A 23,958-nucleotide genomic window follows, 5' to 3' on the forward strand; every position below is an offset into this window, starting at 1 on the left:
TTGACATAGTTGTGGTTGTTGAACTTTCTGTTGTTGTTGTTCTGAGGTGGTAGTTGTTGTTGTTGTTGTTGTTGGGGTAGTTGTTGTTGTTGTTGTTGGGGTAGTTGTTGTTGTTGTTGTTGGGGTAGTTGTTGATGTTGTAATGGTTGTTGAGGGCCTTTCTGAGGTGGTAGTTGTCTATTTGCTACAAACATCAACACAACATCTGACTCTGATCTCGTAGTTGTAGCATATTGGTGGGATGCCTTGATCCTTGTTGTGGCATATCAGTCCAACTGAGGGATTGCATTCAACATTTTGACCTAGTTCGGACAAGGGAACATGGCTGTTTTCTTTGGCTCTGCATTCTACTTCCTTCGGTTGGCTACAAATATCAATGCCAGATTTCCTTATATTTTCTATGGTTTCATAATCTCCTTCTTCTGGTCCAAATGAAGGATAGTGATTGTCAATCCAGTCTGACCAATCACAGACAGTCTTGGTCAGGCAGTGTGGGGTAGTAGAGGGTGACGTGGGTATTGGTGAAAAAGGGGTTGTTGAAGGTGTAATGGTTGTTGTCGATGTTGTTGGTTTTGTTCCAGTTGTAATTTCCTCTGTTGTTTCACTTGTAGAATATGTTGTTGTTGTTGTTGATGGGCTTTCTGTGGTTGTTGTTGTTGTTGTGGTGGTAGTGGTAGTAGATATTGTTGATTCTGGACCAGTTGTAACTTCCTCTGTTACTTTTGTTGTCGTGGATGGAGTTGTTGACATAGTTGTGGTTGTTGGACGTTCTGTTGTTGTTGTTGTTGTTGTTGGGGTAGTTGTTGTTGTTGGACTTTCTGTTGTTGTTGTTGTTGGGGTAGTTGTTGTTGTTGAACTTTCTGTTGTTGTTGTTGTTGTTGTTGTTGTTGATCTTTCTGGTGTTGTTGTTGGGGTAGTTGTTGTTGTTGTTGTTGGGGTAGTTGTTGATGTTGGACTTTCTGTTGTTGTTGTTGGGGTAGTTGTTGATGTTGTACTTTCTGTTGTTGTTGTTGGGGTAGTTGTTGTTGTTGTTGTTGGACTTTCTGTTGTTGTTGGGGTAGTTGTTGTTGTTGGGGTAGTTGTTGTTGTTGTTGTTGGGGTAGTTGTTGTTGATGTTGTTGTTGGGGTAGTTGTTGATGTTGTACTGGTTGTTGTGGGCCTTTCTGAGGTGGTAGTTGTCTCATTGCTACAAACATCAACACAACATCTGACTCTGATCTCGTAGTTGTAGCATATTGGTGGGATGCCTTGATCCTTGTTGTGGCATATCAGTCCAACGGAGGGATTGCATTCAACATTTTGACCTAGTTCGGACAAGGGAACATGGCTGTTTTCTTTGGCTCTGCATTCTACTTCCTTCGGTTGGCTACAAATATCAATGCCAGATTTCCTTATATTTTCTATGGTTTCATAATCTCCTTCTTCTGGTCCAAATGAAGGATAGTGATTGTCAATCCAGTCTGACCAATCACAGACAGTCTTGGTCAAGCAGTGTGGAGTAGTAGTGGGTGAAGTGGTTGTTGGTGAAGTAGGGGTTGTTGTGGGGGTAATGGTTGTTGTGGGGGTAGTGGAAAGGGTTGTTGTCGGTGTAATGGTTGTTGTGGGGGTAATGATAGGGGTCGTTGTTGGGGTAGTGGTTGTTGTGGGGGTAGGGGTTGTTGTGGGGGTAATGGTTGTTGTGGGGGTAGTGGAAGGGGTTGTTGTCGGTATAATGGTTGTTGGTGAAGTAGGGGTTGTTGTTGTGGTAGTGGTAGGGGTTGTTGTGGGGGTAGTGGTTGTTGTGGGGGTAGTGGTTGTTGTGGGGGTAGTGGTAGGGGTTGTTGTGGGGGTAGTGGTTGTTGTGGTAGTGGTAGGGTTTGTTGTTGGGGTAGTGGTAAGAGTTGAGAAAACAATAGTGGTCGGTGCTTGGGTGGATATCTGTGTTGTTGTCACACTTGGTGTAGTTGTTGGAGTTGGGGTGGTGGGACAGGGGTTCATAATCCGGACAATGGTTCCGTTCTCTTTGCAGATGACAGTAATACAGGTCCCATCACCGTCAGATGTGTGATATATGGTCGCTCCATACGGGAATGTTCTGCCGTCGTATAAACAATAGCAAGCTGCAATAGGATTATCACAGGGAACACAAGTTATTATCATGTAATCATCTTGTCATGTTACCTTCTTGGTAATCATGTAGGCTAAAGTTTCAGATTGTAGTGGTTTTCTTTACCTTGGACATCATAGCTGCAACTGGCCTCAGTTGATGAGCAACGACTTGACAAAGAAAGAAGGAGGTTACAGTACCTTTTCAAAGTCAAATAAAATATTAAAACTTCTTTGGGATAGGGGGGGCGCTATTTTCACTTTGGTAAAAAATTGTGCCCAATTTAAACGGCCTCGTACTCTATTCTAGATCGTACAATATGCATATTATTATTACTATTGGATAGAAAACACTCTCACGTTTCTAAAACCGTTTGAATTACATCTGTGAGCAAAACATAACTCATTTTGCAGCAAACTTCCTCTCAGGAAGTGAAAAATCTGAAATCGAGGCTCTGTTCCAGGGCCTTCCTATTCATTTGCTTGAAATCTATGGATATACATGCACTTCATACGCCTTCCACTAGATGTCAACAGGCAGTGGAAGGTGGAATGGGGTGTCTAGCTTGATCTGAGGTCGAACAAGAGCTCTTGGAATGACGTGACCCCAAATTTCCTTTGTTCAGCAAGGCGCGGGAAGGAACCCTGGATTGCCTTCTGAAAAGCTTTCGGTATAGACGGCTAATATCTCCGGCTTTGATTTGATTTGATACATGTGATAATATCATCGTAAAGTATGTTTTTTCAATATAGTTTTATCAGATTATTCAACGTTTATCAGGAGTTTTGGCGGTTTCCGTTCTCTGCGTTTGGTGAAGATGGACAACTTCGCGCCACTTGGCTACCTTTGATTGCTAATTCGACAGGAGAAGAGGACATTCTAAAACCAAACAAAGATTTATTCTGGACAAAGGACTCCTTGTACAAGATTCTGATGGAAGCTCAGCAAAAGTAGGAAGCATTTATGATGTTATTTCTGTGGAAAATGTTTAGTTCTATTTTCCGCCCTTATTGCGGGCGCTGTCTCGCTATAACATAAGCTGTTTGTTATGGTAAAGTTATTTTAAAAAATCTAACACGCCGATTGCATTAAGAACTAGTGTATCTTTCATTTACTGTACAACATGTATTTTTTAGTAAAGTTTATGATGAGTTCTTTGGTCAGATTAGGTGAGTGTCAGAAATATATCCGGACATTCTGGGAAAAAGTTGCTACATTTTCACAATGTATAACCATTTTCAGGTTTTCAGCTCTAAATATGCACATTTTCGAACAAAACATAAGTGTATTTTATAACCTGATGTTATAGGACTGTCATCTGATGAAGTTTGTCAAGGTTAGTGAATAAATTTATATCTTTTGCTGTTTTTTTGCGATCGCTACCTTTGCGGTGAATGAATGCGGTTGTGTGGTTGGCTATTGTGGTACGCTAATATAATGCTATATTGTGTTTTCGCTGGAAAACACTTAAAAAATCTGAAATATTGGCTGGATTCACAAGATGTTTATCTTTCATTTGCTGTACACCATGTATTTTTCATAAATGTTTTATGATGAGTATTAGGTATTTCATGTTGCTCTCTGTAGTTATTCTTGCTGCTTCGGTGCTATTTGTGATTGTAGCTGCAATGTAAAACTATGATTTATACCTGAAATATGCACATTTTTCGAACAAAATATAGATTTATTGTATAACATGTTATAAGATTGTCATCTGGTGAAGTTGTTTCTTGGTTAGTGACTAATTCTATCTCTATTTGGGGGTTTTGTGCAAGCTACCTGTGCTGTGAAAGAAATGTCTGTGCTTTTTCGTATTTGGTGGTGAGCTAACATAAATATACGTGGTGTTTTCGCTGTAAAACATTGTAAAAAATCGGACATGTTGGCTCACAAGATGTTTATCTTACATTTGCTGTATTGGACTTGTTAATACCTTATTGGGATTTGACCTGTTAATACCTTATTGGGATTTGACCTGTTATTACCTTATTGGGATTTGACCTGTTAATACCTTATTGTGAATATAACATATAACATTGTTTTTAAATTTCAAATCATAACAAATAGCTCTCAAACTGCCCCCCACATTCCACTGAAAAGGCAGCGTGCGAAATTCAATTTTTGGGGGGGGGAAATATTTAACTTTCACACATTAACAGGTCAAATCCCAATAAGGTATTAACAGGTCAAATCCCAATAAGGTAATAACAGGTCAAATCCCAATGAGGTATTAACAGGTCAAATCCCAATAAGGTAATAACAGGTCAAATCCCAATAAGGTATTAACAGGTCAAAGCCCAATGAGGTATTAACAGGTCAAATCCCAATAAGGTATTAACAGGTCAAATCCCAATGAGGTATTAACAGGTCAAATCCCAATAAGGTATTAACAGGTCAAATCCCAATGAGGTATTAACAGGTCAAATCCCAATGAGGTATTAACAGGTCAAATCCCAATAAGGTATTAACAGGTCAAATCACAATCTTTGAAAAGCAAAATCAATTAAATGGTTGGTAAACCTCTTTGTAGGTGGACGATTGACATTGTCTTATCTCACCAGAAAAACAGGCTACCTTAAGGCTTATACTAACCATATTATATCCTATGTAATGTAAATACAGTATCTATGTATATATCAAAATGTTGATCTGAAAACATACCATCTCTGACAGTTCTCCTTGGGAGGTATAACCTCTCCCTCGTTGTAATGAGTTCCATCTCCATCGTAGCAACCACAGTCCACGATACGGACACACTTCATGGTACTTTCTTCCAAATAAGGCGTGGCCGGAGGACATTTTGGATAGCAACCTTTAAGATATAAACAGTCAATTTAATCCAGGACACCTGCGCAGATCAGATCCTCCTCATGGTATCTAGTTCTAACACCAAAGCTGTAATGGATATGATATTTCTAGATTTGTATTTAGTTTTAAGTATAGATGGACAAGGGAGGGGGGCGGCAACGTAGCCTAGTGGTTAGAGCGTTGGACTAATAACCGAAAGGTTGCAAGATCAAATCCCCGAGCCGACAAGGTAAACATCTGTCGTTCTGCCCCTGAACAAGGCAGTTAACAGTTGTTCCTAGGCCATCATTGTAAATATGAATTAGTTCTTAGCTGCCTAGTTAAATTAAGGTAAAGAAAAGGGCTATTAGTTACCTTCCAGCGCAGGGATCTGACTGGAGCATGTTCCTGAGGGATTCTGGCAGGTCTTCATACAGGGGTATCCACACGGATTATAATGCCACTCACACTCACCAATAGGGTTGTAGAAATCACAGAACAGAGCTGGTGAAATTAAAAACATGTCACATTTTAACTTAACCAGGGTCCTTAAAGAGGATTGATTGAACAGTTACACATACAAATCATCAATTGGTATTTTGTCCCGATAGAAAAACAATCCCACTTATCCATCAATCAATTGTCCCACTCAAAGCAAATGACTCACGGCAGATATCTGGTGTTCTCCACTTGATACAAGCCCCTGCCTCGTTACAGGCCTGGGCGTAGGCTGCTACAGCTGTACAGAAACACTCGCAGTCTCCCCCGGTGTCACAGGCACACGAGTCCCTCACACAGGCATCATGGAATGGCGTGGGGTCCACCTTATAGGAAGATGTATTAATCCATCATTTATTTATTCAATGCATTGCCCAGCTTGTTGAAGAGCCTACAGATGAACTATTGACAATGATTATTATTGGGTTGGATGGTTGACTTTATGTTTTTGATATCTGTTTAGTATTACTTTTGTTGTTGTCTTTTATGGTGACTGTGTGGACATTCACATGATTATTGACAAACCAATTGTATTAGAAAGATTGCCATGTACCATCATGCAACTCTGCTTGTCATTGTGTGACCTTATAGGAAACCTGTTAGCCCAAGACTTGTGCTACAGAATTATTGGCTGTTATAAATTCCACCATATGTTTGACCCTGAGTCTGTGAGGTAAATTAACACTTGTTGAAGAATTAACCTTATTGACCCTGAGGTTGTGAGGTACTGTATATCAAAACTTCTTCAGGCTAGGGTCTATTTTTTCAATTTTTCTCCACTTCCTGTCTGACTGACGTGCCCAAAGTAAACTGCCTGTTACTCAGGCCCCGAAACCAGGATATGCATATAATTGGTACCATTGGATAGAAAACACTTTGAAGTTTGTAGAAATGTTAAAATAATGTATGAGACTATAACACAGTTGATATGGTAGGAGAAAATGCAAAGAAAAACCAAATCGGAATTATATTTTTTGAGAGCCCATGCTCTTCCAATGGAACGTATAGGGTCATATCCAAATCCAGCTCCCAGATTGCAATTCTTATGATTTATACCACTAGACGTCAACCGTCTTTGTTCAAGGTTTCAGGCTTGTTTCTTCCCAAACGAGGAAGAATTTAGAGTTTCAGTACTGGGAGTCAGAGTTGGAAATCAGTCTGTGCGCTCGCGACGAAGAGGGCGCTTATTAGGCTTTTCTATTGAACATACTTCTTTCCGTATGAAATATTATAGTTTAATTACATTTCAGGGTATCTGAGGATTAAATTGAAATGTATTTTGACTTGTTTTAACAAAGTTTAGCGGTAGCTTTTTGGATTCCTTTCTCTTCATGTACTCAAATCGATGGAGCCAACTAAACTGACTTTTGGATATATAAAGAAGGATTTTATCTAACAAAACAACCATGCATGTTGTAGCTGGGACCCTTTGGATTGTAAATCAGAGGAAGGTTTTCAAAAAGTGAATATTTAATTGCTATTTGTGATTTTATGAAGCCTGTGCTGGTTGAAAAATATTTTGATGTGGTGCACCGTCCTCAAACAATCGTATGGCATGCTTTTGCTGTAAAGTATATTGTAAATCGGACAGTGCAGTTAGATGAACAAGACTTCAAGCTTTTAACCTATATAAGACACTTGTATGTAGCTAAATGTTTAACATCCATAATATTTATGAATATTTATTTGAATTGCGTGCCCTCCAATTTCACCGGAAGTTGTCGACAGGTGTCCCGCTGCCGGGAAGCCTAGCCCCTTAACTCTTGTTGAAGCCCTAACCATATTATTGTACTTATGCAGTGCCACTTTGGCTGCGTGTACACAGGCAGTCCAATTCAGATCATTCACCAATTATTTGCACATCTGATACCAATTGATCTTGTCCTTAATGTGTAAACAGCAACAACCAAAAACAAATGGAATCTGATCTTTTGAGCTCTGATTTATACCACTTCCATATGTGGATCTCAATCCGGATTCAAACCCAATTCTCCATGCCATCTCTGTCTGGACGCTCAGATCTAATGTTTTTGCTTTAAAGTGGGTTTTTTACACAATGACCTGCCGTTACCGTGACAACCACCCCAAAACGTAAAGGACAGGAAATGAGCATTGCATCTGTGTACTACTTCAGAGCCTACATCAGTGTTAACGCGCCAATCTGATATGGGCTACATGTTAAACTACAGTCATGTCCATAAATATTTGGACATTGACCAAGTTATTATTTTAGCTGTCTACCACATCATATTGGAGTTGACATTAAATAATATATATGAGCTGAAAGTGCAGACTTCAGCTTTCATTTGAGGGTACTTACTTCCAAATCGGGTGAACGGTGTAGGAATTACAGCACTTTCTATATGTGGTCCCCCCCTCTCTTTTTTAAGGGACCAAAAGTAATTGGACAGTTGTCTGCTCAGCTGTTCCATGGACAGGTGTGTGTTATTCCCTCATTAGTTCATTTTACAAGTAAGCAGATAAAATGTCTAGAGTTGATTGCAAGTGTGGCATTTACATTTGGAATCTGTTGCTGTTAACCCTGAATATGATAATAAATAATAATAAATAAAATAACAAAGAGCCTGCCAGTGAAGCACGCCATCGCCCTCTTTCTTAAATCTCCTAGATATACGACAGACATTTCAAGATCTTATTCCTTATGATTTATTTTTGACTGTCTTTTTTGCCATTTATGAATGTGATGTTATGGCCTGTAGTAGTAAAGACCAAATTCAATATTTTAAATGTTTTCTTTCTATATATATTTTTGAAACATAAATGGGTCCTAAAATTCCAAATTAAATATCTAAATGATCAATGGTATGACATTATTAATTCCATATGTAACCCCCCCCCCCCCCCCCAACGGCTTAGACTTTTAACAGAAAATTACAATTTCACCAAATGTAAATACCAATGTAGCTAAGATACACAAGTCATAGCCTCTGTACAGACAGCTTGTTTTAACCTGCCGACCCTGACTGCATGTATCTGCTGTACTGTCTATTGAATGTATAGACTATTCAAATGAATGTATCTGCTGTAGTCTCTATTGAATGTACCTGCTGTAGTCTCTATTGAATGTACCTGCTGTAGTCTCTATTGAATGTACCTGCTGTAGTCTCTATTGAATGTACCTGCTGTAGTCTCTATTGAATGTACCTGCTGTAGTCTCTATTGAATGTATCTGCTGTAGTCTCTATTGAATGTATCTGCTGTAGTCTCTATTGAATGTATCTGCTGTAGTCTCTATTGAATGTATCTGCTGTAGTCTCTATTGAATGTATCTGCTGTAGTCTCTATTGAATGTACCTGCTGTAGTCTCTATTGAATGTATCTGCTGTAGTCTCTATTGAATGTATCTGCTGTAGTCTCTATTGAATGTACCTGCTGTACTGTCTATTGAATGTATAGGTTATGCAAATTAAAGTATTTATACGTGTGTCTTGTTGTCTTTGTTTATATCAGCTGCACTACGTCAACTTCCTAACAACTTTGGTTGGTATGGCAATAAAGTATTGAATCTATATTGACTAGTATCTGCTGTGTACTGTACCTGTGAGTGGCAGGCTGAGAACACGTGACTGGTGATGATGCTGCAGCGTTTCTGAGACCACGACTGCCTGTAGGATCTTAAAGTGCATGGGTTTTTTATGACATCAGCGTTGGGGCAACTGGGTGACACTTTCCAGCTGTTCCCAAACTCCAGAGCTTCAACAGCCACTTCCTGGTTTCTGGACGTGAAGTCGTTCTTTCCATTACCGTCGTAGTTTCCACACAGACCACACACTTGGCCCTGGAAGGATTTAATAAATATAATAATAACTTGAAGTAGCTAATAAAACATTTATAAAAATGGTATGTCAATGCAACTGCTAAAACAAAGATACAGTGCAATCACTGGTTCAAAATGTCCTATTCTAGTCACTCACCTGGAAGGTAGAGCTGAGTTTGATGAACAGGCTATTCTTCTTATCCCACATGAGGATGAGGCCGTTTTCAGCCTCAACAACAACATAGATACCGATAGAGTGGACCTGGTATGGCACGTCAACCCCTTTCTCTTGTTTGATCACTTTTACAGATTCATCTGCTAGTATGATTTCGTTGCTCTGAAAGAAAGAAACAGAAAGTGTTCATTGATAATGTAATACTAGTAGACAGCTTTTACACTGTGGTGGTGCTGGGTTTTACACTGTGGTGGTGCTGGGTTTTACACTGGGGTGGTGCTGGGTTTTACACTGGGGTGGTGCTGGGTTTTACACTGGGGTGGTGCTGGGTTTTACACTGTGGTGGTGCTGGGTTTTACACTGTGGTGGTGCTGGGTTTTACACTGTGGTGGTGTTGGATTTTACAATGTGGTGGTGCTGGGTTTAACACTGTGGTGGTGCTGGGTTTAACACTGTGGTGGTGCTGGGTTTTACACTGTGGTGGTGTTGGGTTTTACACTGTGGTGGTGCTGGGTTTTACACTGTGGTGGTGCTGGGTTTTACACTGTGGTGGTGCTGGGTTTTACACTGTGGTGGTGCTGGGTTTTACACTGTGGTGGTGCTGGGTTTTACACTGTGGTGGTGCTGGGTTTTACACTGTGGTGGTGCTGGGTTTTACACTGTGGTGGTGTTGGGTTTTACACTGTGGTGGTGTTGGGTTTTACACTGTGGTGGTGCTGGGTTTTACACTGTGGTGGTGCTGGGTTTTACACTGTGGTGGTGTTGGGTTTTACACTGTGGTGGTGCTGGGTTTTACACTGTGGTGGTGATGGGTTTAACACTGTGGTGGTGCTGGGTTTTACACTGTGGTGGTGCTGGGTTTTACACTATCCAGGGTTTTACACTGTGGTGGTGCTGGGGTTTACACTGTGGTGGTGCTGGGGTTTACACTGTGGTGGTGCTGGGTTTTACACTGTGATGGTGCTGGGGTTTACACTGTGGTGGTGCTGGGTTTTACACTGTGGTGGTGCTGGGGTTTACACTGTGATGGTGCTGGGGTTTACACTGTGGTGGTGCTGGGTTTTACACTGTGGTGGTGCTGGGGTTTACACTGTGGTGGTGCTGGGGTTTACACTGTGGTGGTGCTGGGGTTTACACTGTGGTGGTGCTGGGGTTTACACTGTGGTGGTGCTGGGTTTTACACTGTGGTGGTGCTGGGGTTTACACTGTGGTGGTGCTGGGTTTTACACTGTGATGGTGCTGGGTTTTACACTGTGGTGGTGCTGGGTTTTACACTGTGGTGGTGTTGGGTTTTACACTGTGGTGGTGCTGGGTTTTACACTGGGGTGGTGCTGGGTTTTACACTGTGGTGGTGTTGGGTTTTCTCGCGCCAACGAGCGTCTGGGGCTAAAATAGAACTCATTCCTTTTTCTGACACAGTTCGCGCTGCCTCTCACATCTCCTCATTGGTTTATAGCGGCAGGTACCCACATGCCATCTCCTCATTGGTTATACCCACGTGGGTGAATGAAAGACAAACTTTTTTTGCCGGTAGTCGTGGTTACTACAATGAAAGTTTAGATGCGATCACCATAGAAGTTAAACGAAGAAAAAGCCTGGAAGGTGGAGAGATGACTAGAAACGATTCGGTTGGCCGTTTTATGTGTGGATTAATTGTCGGAGTAGAGGTCCTTGTGCATTTCAGGTAAAATAACAACTCAATGTTTATATACCAGGACAAATTAGCTAGCAACAGCAAGCTAGCTAAATAGGACAAATTAACGTTGGCTAACGTTAGCAGGTGCAAGCTAACTAGCTAAAATTACCATACATGTTTAATGCTTTTCGTTTTAATGTCATTGATTCAGAGTTTGTTTTGATATTTTAACCTGCGTGTCGCGATCGCGTTTGGTGTGGAGGGGTCAAAATACATTTATGCACGATGGCGCACACGCGGTTTTCAGACACTCCGTCAGACAGCCCTGTCAATCTAGCGTGCTAACAAAACGCATGGAGGGACGAGATAAGTGCATTCCAGAGGTCAGCATGCAATTCCACTCACAGCCACCGGTGTCGACATTGAGTCAAATGTCCAGACTTGTCTATTGTACCTTTAATGCATGTACGAAGCCGTTTATGAACAGTAGTTCCTACCCCCAAGAAGAGCTTGATGGTCTTGGAACAGGTGGTGCCAGTGGTTCCACAGGGAATGTTCTCTGAGATCACTCTGAAGGTTCCGTTTGGATTGTTGCTGCAGTAGTCCTGCAGGATGTATTCAAATACACCATCAGAAAACCTTTGCCTCTTAGTTATTATTATTACGCCAACTTAATCAGAATTAGAAAATATGTGCATCATACATAAAGTAAGGGTTTTAATAAAAATACAAATCAAATCATAAATACAAATCATTATTGCCCTACCTGAGTAAGAGTGTATTCACAATCTCCATTGAAAGTAAACCTTTCCTCGTCAAAAGTGATGAAATGCCCATCTCCATATATGGCACACATCCCATCACACTGCTTATTGGTACACTGCCATTTTCTGCCTTTGCAAGTGCTACAATGATGCAAACATAATCACATGGGGAGATTTTAGAAGGAAACATTTGACAAATCCAAAGATGAAGAGGGATAGAAGTTGACTTTACCAGGTATTGCAGTCTACTTTGAGCACTTGTCCAGGTTGGTAGTAGACTCCATTGTGAGAACAGGGACATAGGTCTTCCTTGATGCATCCTCCGTTTCCATCAGACAGCAGACCATCAGGACATACACAGCCTGACACACACTCTGCACTGATCTATAACACACATTGAAATAGGGAAGGACTGACATTAATTTAAGTTGGACATTATGTTCCTGTATGTCCCTCCACCCTCCAGGGTATTTATTTATTCATTTTTTATTTATTTCACCTTTATTTAACCAGGTAGGCAAATTGAGAACACGTTCTCATTTACAACTGCGACCTGGCCAAGATAAAGCAAAGCAGTTCGACACAAACAACAACACAGAGTTACACATGGAGTAGAACAAACATACCGTCAATAATACAGTGAAAAATAAGTCTATATACAATATGAGCAAGTGAGGTGAGATAAGGGAGGTGAAGGCAAATAAAATATATTAATAAATAAAAATATAAAAAAGGCCATGGTGGCGAAGTAAATACAATATAGCAAGTAAAAAAACACTGGAATGGTTGGTTTGCAGTGGAAGAAGGTGCAAAGTAGAGATAGAAATAATGGGGTGCAAAGGAGCAAAATAAATAAATACAGTAGGTAAAGAGGTAGTTTTTTGGGCTAAATTATAGATGGGCTATGTACAGGTGCAGTAATCTATGAGCTGCTCTGACAGCTGGTGCTTAAAGCTAGTGAGGGTGATAAGTGTTTCCAGTTTCAGAGATTTTTGTAGTTCGTTCCAGTCATTGGCAGCAGAGAACTGGAAGGAGAGGCGGCCAAAAGAAGAATTGGTTTTGGGGGTGACCAGAGAGATATACCTGCTGGAGCGCGTGCTACGGGTGGGCGTTGCTATGGTGACCAGCGAGCTGAGATAAGGGGGGACTTTACCTAGCAGGGTCTTGTAGATGACCTGGAGCCAGTGGGTTTGGCGACGAGTGTGAAGCGAGGGCCAGCCAACGAGAGTGTACAGGTCGCAGTGGTGGGTAGTATATGGGGCTTTGGTGACAAAACGGATGGCACTGTGATAGACTGCATCCAATTTATTGAGTAGGGTTTTGGAGGCTATTTTGTAAATGACATCACCGAAGTCGAGGATTGGTAGGATGGTCAGTTTTACAAGAGTATGTTTGGCAGCATGAGTGAAGGATGCTTTGTTGCGGAATAGGAAGCCGATTCTAGATTTAACTTTGGATTGGAGATGCTTGATGTGAGTCTGGAAGGAGAGTTTACAGTCTAACCAGACACCTAGGTATTTGCAGTTGTCCACATATTCTAAGTCAGAGCCGTCCAGAGTAGTGATGTTGGACAGGCGGGCAGGTGCAGGCAGCGATCGGTTGAAGAGCATGCATTTAGTTTTACTTGTATTTAAGAGCAATTGGAGGCCACGGAAGGAGAGTTGTATGGCATTGAAGCTCGCCTGGAGGGTTGTTAACACAGTGTCAAAAGAAGGGCCAGAAGTATACAGAATAGTGTCGTCTGCGTAGAGGTGGATCAGAGACTCACCAGCAGCAAGAGCGACATCATTGATGTATACCGAGAAGAGAGTCGGTCCAAGAATTGAACCTTGTGGCACCCCCATAGAGACTGCCAGAGGTCCGGACAACAGACCCTCCGATTTGACACACTGAACTCGATCAGAGAAGTAGTTGGTGAACCAGGCGAGGCAATCATTAGAGAAACCAAGGCTGTCGAGTCTGCCGATGAGGATGTGGTGATTGACAGAGTCAAAAGCCTTGGCCAGGTCAATGAATATGGCTGCACAGTACTGTTTCCTATCGATAGCGGTTAAGATATCGTTTATGACCTTGAGCGTGGCTGAGTATGGTATGGTGGGATGGTGGGATTCGAGATGGTCGGTAATCTGTTTGTTGACTTGGCTTTCGAAGACCTTAGTAAGGCAGGGTAGGATAGATATAGGTCTATAGCTGTTTGGGTCAAGAGTGTCCCCCCCTTTGAAGAGGGGGATAACCGCAGCTGCTTTCCAATCTTTGGGAATCTCAGACGACACGAAAGAGAGGTTGAAAAAAGCTAGTAATAGGGGTGGCAACAATTTCAGCAGATAGTTTTAGAAAGAAAGGGTCCAGATTATCTAGCCCGGCTGATTTGTAAGGGTCCAGATTTTGCAGCTCTTTCAGAACATCAGCTGACTGTATTTGGGAGAAAGAGAAATGGGGAAGGCGTGGGCGAGTAGCAGAGGGGAGGCCAGTGCTGTTGACCGGGGTAGGGGTAGCCAGGTGGAAAGCATGGCCAGCCGTAGAAAAATGCTTGTTGAAATTCTCAATTATAGTGGATTTGTCGGTGGTGACAGTGTTTCCTATCTTCAGTGCAGTTGGAAGCTGGGTGGAGGTGTTCTTATTCTCCATGGACTTTACAGTGTCCCAGAACTTTTTTGAGTTTGTGTTGCAGGAAGCAAATTTCTGCTTGAAAAAGCTAGCCTTGGCTTTTCTAACTGCCTGTGTATACTGGTTTCTAGCTTCCCTGAAAAGTTGCATATCACGGGGGCTGTTCGATGCTAATGCAGAACGTCATAGGATGTTTTTCTGTTGGTTAAGGGCAGTCAGGTCAGGAGAGAACCAAGGGCTACATCTGTTCCTGGTTCTAAATTTCTTGAATGGGGCATGCTTATTCAAGATGGTGAGGAAGGCATTTAAAAAAAATATCCAGGCATCCTCTACTGACGGGATGAGATCAATATCCTTCCAGGATACCTCGGCCAGGTCGATTAGAAAGGCCTGCTCGCTGAAGTGTTTCAGGGAGCGTTTGACAGTGATGAGTGGAGGTCGTTTGATCGCTGACCCATTACGGATACAGGCAATGAGGCAGTGATCGCTGAGATCTTGGTTGAAAACAGCAGAGGTGTATTTGGAGGGCAAGTTGGTTAGGATGATGTCTATGAGGGTACCCGTGTTTACGGAATTGGGGTGATACCTGGTAGGTTCATTGATAATTTGTGTGAGATTGAGGGCATCAAGCTTAGATTGTAGGATGGCTGGGGTGTTAAGCATGTTCCAATTTAGGTCGCCTAGCAGCACGAGCTCTGAAGATAGATGGGCGGCAATCAGTTCACATATGGTGTCCAGAGCACAGCTGGGGGCAGAGGGTGGTCTATATAGCAGGCGGGAACAGTGAGAGACTTGTTTTTAGAGAGGTGGATTTTTAAAAGTAGAAGTTCAAATTGTTTGGGAACAGACCTGGATAGTAAAACAGAACTCTGCAGGCAATCATTGCAGTAGATTGCAACACCGCCCCCTTTGGCCGTTCTATCTTGTCTGAAAATCTTGTAGTTAGGATGAAAATGTCAGAATTTTTGGTGGTCTTCCTAAGCCAGGATTCAGACACGGCTAAAACATCTGGGTTGGCAGAGTGTGCTAAAGCAGTGAACAAAACAAACTTAGGGAGGAGGCTTCTAATGTTAACATGCATGAAACCAAGGCTATTACGGTTACAGAAGTCATCAAAAGAGAGCGCCTGGGGAATAGGAGTGGAGCTAGGTACTGCAGGGCCCGGATTCACCTCTACATCACCAGAGGAACAGAGGAGGAGTAGGATAAGGGTACAGCTAAAAGCTATGAGAATTGGTCGTCTAGAACAGAGAGTAAAAGGAAGTTTCTGGGGGCGATAAAATAGCTTCAAGGAATAATGTACAGACAAAGGTATGGTAGGATGTGAATACAGTGGAGGTAAACCTAGGTAATGAGTGATGATGAGAGAGATATTGTCTCTAGAAACATCATTGAAACCAGGTGATGTCATCGCATATGTGGGTGGTGGAACTGAAAGGTTGGATATATAATGAGCAGGGCTAGAGGCTCTACAGTGAAATAAGCCAATAAACACTAACCAGAACAGCAATGGACAAGGCATATTTACATTAAGGAGAGGCATGCTTAATCGAGTGATCATAAGGGTCCAGTGAGTAGAGGTTGGTTGGGGTCACGGCGATCCAGACAGCTGGCCGGGTAGCTGGCTATCGGTAGCAAGATAACATAGGATGGAGGTCTGTTTTTTTTATTTTATTATTATTTATTTTTTTTGTCACCTCGTTCGTTTCCGTCGGTAGATTAGTGGGGTTCCGTGTGGTAGAGGGGATCGATCCAATTGGCAAAATAGATATAGTGACCCAAGAAAAAAAAAAGAAAAAAATTGTCCGGTATACTTATTTAGATAGCAGCCGATAAGACAGCTAATAATTAGCAGATGGGTATTCAGAAACGCTGCAATGGAAAAGCCTGTTGAAACCACCTCGGACAATTACGTCGGCAGACCAGTCGTGATGGATCGGCGGGGCTCCGTGTCGGCAATATAAGATGTGGACATTATGTTCCTGTATGTCCCTCCCCCCTCCAGGGTATAAGATGTGGACATTATGTGTCTGTATGTCCCTCCCCCCTCCAGGGTATAAGATGTGGACATTATGTTCCTGTATGTCCCTCCCCCCTCCAGGGTATAAGATGTGGACATTATGTGTCTGTATGTCCCTCCACCCTCCAGGGTATAAGATGTGGACATTATGTGTCTGTATGTCCCTCCACCCTCCAGGGAATAAGATGTGGACATTATGTGTCTGTATGTCCCTCCACCCTCCAGGTTATAAGATGTGGACATTATGTGTCTGTATGTCCCTCCACCCTCCAGGGTATAAGATGTGGACATTATGTGTCTGTATGTCTCTACACCCTCCAGGGTATAAGATGTGGACATTATGTGTCTGTATGTCTCTCCACCCTCCAGGGTATAAGATGTGGACATTATGTGTCTGTATGTCCCTCCACCCTCCAGGGTATAAGATGTGGACATTATGTGTCTGTATGTCCCTCCACCCTCCAGGGTATAAGATGTGGACATTATGTGTCTGTATGTCCCGCCACCCTCCAGGGTATAAGATGTGGACATTATTTGTCAAATGGATCAATTGATCAAGTGTTTGAAAAGACACAAGGATGGCTTTTAAATATGATCTCCTTGATGTTCATGTAGATCAGGTTCTCTGTAAACGTTACAGATGTCTGCTCAAACAGAAACCCTCTAAAAAGTCAATCTCATCAGAGGATATCGTTTGGATCCTGGGCCTAGCTATGTCCAAGGTAATAAATCATTTGATCAATCTGACACTGTGTTAACATAACATTGTCCTTGTATGTTTTTATTAAAACGTGTTGCAATATATGTTTTTATTAACGTGTTGCAATATATGGTTTTATTAACGTGTTGTAAGGCATGTTTTTATTAACGTGTTGTAAGTCATGTTTTTATTAACGTGTTGTAAGGCGTGTTTTTATTAACGTGTTGTAAGGCACGTTTTTATTAACGTGTTGTAAGGCATATTTTTATTAACGTGTTGTAAGGCATATTTTTATTAACGTGTTGTAAGGCATGTTTTTATTAACGTGTTGTAAGGCATGTTTTTATTAACGTGTTGTAAGTCATGTTTTTATTAACGTGTTGTAAGGCGTGTTTTTATTAACGTGTTGTAAGGCACGTTTTTATTAACGTGTTGTAAGGCATATTTTTATTAACGTGTTGTAAGGCATATTTTTATTAACGTGTTGTAAGGCATGTTTTTATTAACGTGTTGTAAGGCATGTTTTCATTAACGTGTTGTAAGTCATGTTTTTATTAACGTGTTGTAAGTCATGTTTTTATTAACGTGTTGTAAGGCGTGTTTTTATTAACGTGTTGTAAGGCATGTTTTCATTAACGTGTTGTAAGTCATGTTTTTATTAACGTGTTGTAAGTCATGTTTTTATTAACGTGTTGTAAGGCGTGTTTTTATTAACGTGTTGTAAGGCATGTTTTTATTAACGTGTTGTAAGGCATGTTTTTATTAACGTGTTGTAAGGCGTGTTTTTATTAACGTGTTGTAAGGCGTGTTTTTATTAACGTGTTGTAATGCGTGTTTTTATTAACGTGTTGTAAGTCATGTTTTATTAACGTGTTGTAAGGCATATTTTTATTAACGTGTTGTAAGGCATGTTTTCATTAACGTGTTGTAAGGCATGTTTTTATTAACGTGTTGTAAGGCATATTTTCATTAACGTGTTGTAAGGCATATTTTTATTAACGTGTTGTAAGGCATGTTTTTATTAACGTGTTGTAAGGCATATTTTTATTAACGTGTTGTAAGGCATATTTTTATTAACGTGTTGTAAGTCATGTTTTTATTAACGTGTTGTAAGGCATGGTTTTATTAACGTGTTGTAAGTCATGTTTTATTAACGTGTTGTAAGGCATGTTTTTATTAACGTGTTGTAAGGCATGTTTTTATTAACGTGTTGTAAGATATTTCCATTGTAGACTTACACAGTGACTGTCAAGTGTTTGACAGCTCTTCTGGCACTCTGAGCCCTTGGCTCCGGGTCCTGCACTAGAACAGTTGAAGAAACCCATTGGTTCTTTACAGGCTGTAGGGAACAAAAGTAGGTTTTATAGGTTAGTAGGAACTAAAGTACAGAGTCTTGGTTGTGAATTGATTTGCTGTATTTGTCAAATAAAGATGTGTTCTGATTTTCAGAGTACTCACATAGATGTTGTGGTTCTCCAGTACAGCTTAGTTTCCCTTGTCTGCATGAGCTGGGTGGTTCAGAGGGGTACAAGAGGAGGGGGTTAAGCATGGTTTAACATGCCTCTTGAAGTAAACCAAGACTTCAGAAGAAGACCGTCCATTTCTAAATATTTTAGTAGAGCCACAACAGAAAAGACCATCAGATTTTCTGAGATTTTCTTTCACACGCCAACCAAGTCCTCACCAAGTAGCCCCATAGATCGTGGTGACCTCTCCAGAGGGTACTACTTTTCCTTCATAGTAGCAGGAGCAGCGTGAGGCAGGGACACACTCTCCCTGGTCGTTCAGGTAGGTTCCCTCGGCACAGCCACAGCCGTCCACAGACACATGGTCTGACTGTTCAATTCAATTAAAAGTGTTTTATCCTTGAGGGGAAATTACTTTGGGTATATTTGCAACAAGAACAACATCCACAACAACAACAAGATACACAACAACAACAAAACAGCAACAACAAGACAACAACAACATCCACAACAACAACAACAACAAGACAACAAGAACAAGAAGATACACAACAACAACACACACAACAACAACAACAACAAGACAACAACAAAGACAACAACAACAAGAAGATACACAACAACAACAACAAGACAACAACAACATACACAAGAACAAGAAGATACAAGACAACAACAAAGACAACAACAACATACACAACAACAACAAAACAGCAATAGCAAGACAACAACAACATACACAACAACAAGACATGAATAAAATGAATAATAATAATAATATCAAATAAATAACATTAATACATGTAAATGTACCTGGCAGGTAAAGTCTGTCTGGCTCAGTGAACGACAGGTGCGGTCACAGCTGGTCATGGTGTAGTCATAGACCATCGTATCAGGGCAGCTAGAGGAGTACTTCCCTGTGGAAAACAGGGTGGTGATTCAACAGTTAATTACATGTTTTGGGGAATTTTGTTTTTAAATAAGAGGGTAAATCCTGAACACCGTGGGTTATTAGGAGGGGAAACCCTGAACACCGTGGGTTAATAGGAGGGTAAATCCTGAACACTGTGGGTTAATAGGAGGGTAAATCCTGAACACTGTGGGTTAATAGGAGGGTAAACCCTTGGCACCGTGGGTTAATAGGAGGGTAAACCCTGAACACAGTGGGTTAATAGGAGGGGAAACCCTGAACACCGTGGGTTAATAGGAGGGTAAACCCTGAACACCGTGGGTAAATAGGAGGGTAAACCCTGGACACCGTGGGTTAATAGGAGGGTAAATCCTGAACACCGTGGGTTAATAGGAGGGTAAACCCTGAACACCGTGGGTTAATAGGAGGGTAAACACTGAACACCGTGGGTTAATAGGAGGGTAAATCCTGAACACTGTGGGTAAATAGGAGGGGAAATCCTGAACACTGTGGGTTAATAGGAGGGTAAACCCTGAACATTGTGGGTTAATAGGAGGGGAAACCCTGAACACTGTGGGTAAATAGGAGGGTAAACCCTGAACACCGTGGGTTAATAGGAGGGTAAATCCTGAACACCGTGGGTTAATAGGAGGGTAAACCCTGAACATTGTGGGTTAATAGGAGGGTAAACCCTGAACATTGTGGGTTAATAGGAGGGGAAACCCTGAACACTGTGGGTTAATAGGAGGGTAAATCCTGAACACCGTGGGTTAATAGGAGGGGAAACCCTGGACACTGTGGGTTAATAGGAGGGTAAACCCTGAACACCGTGGGTTAATAGGAGGGTAAACCCTGAACACCGTGGGTTAATAGGAGGGGAAACCCTTCATTAATTAATTAATCAATAAATTCAGTATCTCTGATGTTTATCTTACCACAGGTGGTTTTTCTCCATCCACTGAGCAGGACGCCTGCAGCAGCACATGCATGGACGTAGGAGGAGACCGCAGCACACATGCACTCCTCACTCCTCTCACAGTTACAGCTGTCATACAGGCAGATCTATAGGGAGAGAAGAAGAAACAGAAGAAGAAGAACGTTCAGTTATGAGATGTGTTAATGAAGAAAACTACTGTTTTCTGAAATCCCACACAAGCACAGGACAATAGTATTATACAAATCTGATTAGATGTTTTGAGATATTTTTATTAAAATTTGATCATTTTGATATAGAACTTCTTAAACGATCGTTTAAAAATATATATATTCTTAGAGCTTTGGGATAACTCTGTAATTAAAAAGCATTTGACAAATTCAAATCTCGTACTTACATCCTTGTAGTAATTTGGGTTGACCTCAGTGTGGCATTGGGAAAATATCCCTTCACGATCTGACAGCATCGAGCACCAGTGCTTGGCATATCTCTCTGTAAAACATATGAGATATTAACCACATTTCACAAATAAACAAAGAGGTTTTATCTAGGCTTTACTGTGCATCTCAGTAGACATACGTCAGTGTAATCCCCAAGAAGTATTCCAAGGCTCTGATAAAGGCTCTCTATGCCGAAACACAACGAAACAATTGAAATGGTTAGTTAGAAAGAAAGTTAGTTAAAGTTAGTTAGTTACAATGTGTGAAAACCTTGTGAAGACTTACAGGAAAACGTTTGACCTCTGTCATTGCCAACAAAGGGTATATAACAAAGTATTGAGATAAACTTTTGTTATTGACCACATACTTATTTTCCACCATAATTTGCAAATAAATTCATTAAAAATCCTACAATGTGATTTTCTGGATTTTTTTTTCTCATTTTGTCTGTCATAGTTGAAGTGTACCTATGATGAAAATTACAGGCCTCTCTCATCTTTTTAAGTGGGAGAACTTGCACAATTGGTGGCTGACTAAATACTATTTTGCCCCACTGTATGTTAGTGTTGTTAAAGAGGTTGAAGGAGTACCGTTCTCTACACTCAGGCTGCATGGGATCTCAAAGCTCTGTGCCACATCAGGACAGCTTGCTTTGGTCTTCCACGTGTTGGCGAACGTCACAGCGGTTCCTTCCACCAGTCCATTGATGGTTCTGAAGTCGTCAGCTTGGACGCTGTTAAAGTCTCCACAAAGACCTGGATAAGAGGTACAAAACATTACAACAGGTGGTTTGAACTAACATTGACTAAAGATGCAACGCATCAAGTATCATTAGTTTACTAATAATTGTTTCAGGTAAGGTGTCACGATCGCGTTGACATGAACGAGAGGACCAAGGCGCAACATGATTTGAATACATCTTCTTTTAATAACAACGACGAAGATGAACACGACACACTTATACAACACTAACGAAAACAACAAACGATCGTGAAAAAACTTCAAACGTAAGTGCACACACAAACTATTTACGTCGAACTATACATATACACAAACAATGACCCACAAAACAGCTAAAGCCTATGGCAGCCTTAAATATGGCTCCCAATTAGAGACAACCGAAATCAGCTGTCTCTAATTGAGAACCCATTCCGGCAACCATAGACTTTCCTAGAACTAAACCCAACATAGACACAGCTAGACACATACACTCAACACAAAACCATAAACTACAACAAACACCCCCTCTACCATATAATACCCCAAAATAGACACATACCCCATGTCACACCCTGACCTAACTAAAATAATAAATAAAACAAATAATACTAAGGCCAGGGCGTGACATAACCCCCCCCCCTTAAGGTGCGAACTCCGGACGCACCAGCACATAGTCTAGGGGAGGGTCTGGGTGGGCTTCCTTCCACGGCGGCGGCTCCGGCACTGGTCGTGGTCCCCACCCCACCATAGTCATAAGGGGCAGCACCGGGATAAGGGGCAGCACCGGGATAAGGGGCAGCACCGGGATAAGGGGCAGCACCGGGATAAGGGGCAGCACCGGGACAAGGGGCAGCACCAGGACAAGGGGCAACACCAGGATAATGGGCAGATCCTGGCTGGATGACGGCTCCGGCGGATCCTGGTTGGACGGCTCATGGCTGGCTGACAGATCTGGCTGCTCATGGCTAGCTGACGGATCCGGACGCTCATGGCTGGCAGACGGATCTGGACGCTCATGGCTGGCTGACAGATTTGGACGCTCATGGCTGGCTGACGGCTCTGGCAGATCCTGTCTGGTTGGCGGCTCTGGCAGATCCTGTCTGGTTGGCGGCTCTGGCAGATCCTGTCTGGTTGGCGGCTCTGGCAGATCCTGTCTGGTTGGCGGCTCTGGCAGATCCTGTCTGGTTGGCGGCTCTGGCAGATCCTGTCTGGTTGGCGGCTCTGGCAGATCCTGTCTGGTTGGCGGCTCTGGCAGATCCTGTCTGGTTGGCGGCTCTGGCAGATCCTGTCTGGTTGGCGGCTCTGGCAGATCCTGTCTGGTTGGCGGCTCTGGCAGATCCTGTCTGGTTGGCGGCTCTGGCAGATCCTGTCTGGTTGGCGGCTCTGGCAGATCCTGACTGGTTGGCGGCTCTGGCAGATCCTGACTGACTAATGGCTCTAGCGGCTCCTGACTGACTAATGGCTCTGACGGCTCGGGACAGACGGCACTGGGCAGACGGATGGCTCAGATGGCGCTGGGGAGACGGATGGCTCAGATGGCGCTGGGGAGACGGATGGCTCAGACGGCGCTGGGGAGACGGATGGCTCAGACGGCGCTGGGGAGACAGATGGCTCAGACGGCGCTGGGGAGACGGATGGCTCAGACGGCGCTGGGGAGACGGATGGCTCTGGCCGGATGAGGCGCACTGTAGGCCTGGTGCCGGAACTGGAGGCACCGGGCTAAAGGCACGCACTTTCAGGCTAGTGCGGGGAGAAGGAACAGGGCATACTGGACCCTGGGGACACACATTAGGCCTAGTGCGTGGGGCCGGAACTGGTGGTACCGGACTGGGGACACGCATCTCAGGGCTAGTGCGGGGAGCAGCAACAGGATGCACAGGACTCTGGAGACGCACAGGAGGCTTAGTGCGTGGTGCCGGAATTGGTGGTACCGGGCTGGAGACACGCACCATAGGACGAGTGCGTGGAGGAGGAACAGGGCTCTGGAGACACACTGGAAGCCTGTTACGTGGTGTAGGCACTGGTGGAACTGAACTGGGGCGGGAAGGTGGCGCCGGAAATACCGGACCGTGCAGGCGTACTGGTTCCCTTGAACACCGAGCCTGCCCAACCTTACCTGGTTGAATGCTCCCCGTCGCCCGACCAGTGCGGGAAGGTGGAATAACCCGCACCGGGCTATGTAGGCGAACCGGGGACACCATGCGTAAGGCTGGTGCCATGTATACCGGCCCGAGGAGACGCACTGGAGACCAGACGCGTTGAGCCGGTATCATGGCACCTGGCTCAATGCCCAATCTAGCCCTACCAGTGCGGGAAGGAGGAATAACCCGCACTGGGCTATGAACACCTACAGGAGACACCGTGTGCTCTACTGCGTAACACGGTGTCCGCCCGTACTCCCGCTCTCCACGGTTAGCCTGGGAAGTGGGCGCAGGTC

General features: G+C 42.9%; 1 protein-coding gene across 1 annotated transcript in view; it reads right to left on the reverse strand.

Annotated features, from left to right (window-relative positions):
• LOC129862930 (mucin-5B-like) overlaps positions 1-23,958 on the reverse strand; it is a 63,010-nt gene that overhangs the window by 20,655 nt on the left and 18,397 nt on the right. The window contains 17 exon segments of the mRNA XM_055935033.1: positions 1,891-2,099; positions 2,213-2,256; positions 4,748-4,898; positions 5,249-5,377; positions 5,541-5,697; positions 8,931-9,170; positions 9,307-9,486; positions 11,458-11,565; positions 11,727-11,865; positions 11,957-12,108; positions 18,290-18,390; positions 18,510-18,559; positions 18,736-18,887; positions 19,331-19,434; positions 20,363-20,489; positions 20,759-20,853; positions 21,392-21,556. Of these exon segments, the coding sequence (XP_055791008.1) occupies positions 1,891-2,099; positions 2,213-2,256; positions 4,748-4,898; positions 5,249-5,377; positions 5,541-5,697; positions 8,931-9,170; positions 9,307-9,486; positions 11,458-11,565; positions 11,727-11,865; positions 11,957-12,108; positions 18,290-18,390; positions 18,510-18,559; positions 18,736-18,887; positions 19,331-19,434; positions 20,363-20,489; positions 20,759-20,853; positions 21,392-21,556 (2,303 nt within the window).

The sequence above is a fragment of the Salvelinus fontinalis genome, chromosome 9 (assembly GCF_029448725.1).
Source record: "Salvelinus fontinalis isolate EN_2023a chromosome 9, ASM2944872v1, whole genome shotgun sequence".
NCBI lineage: Eukaryota > Metazoa > Chordata > Actinopteri > Salmoniformes > Salmonidae > Salvelinus > Salvelinus fontinalis.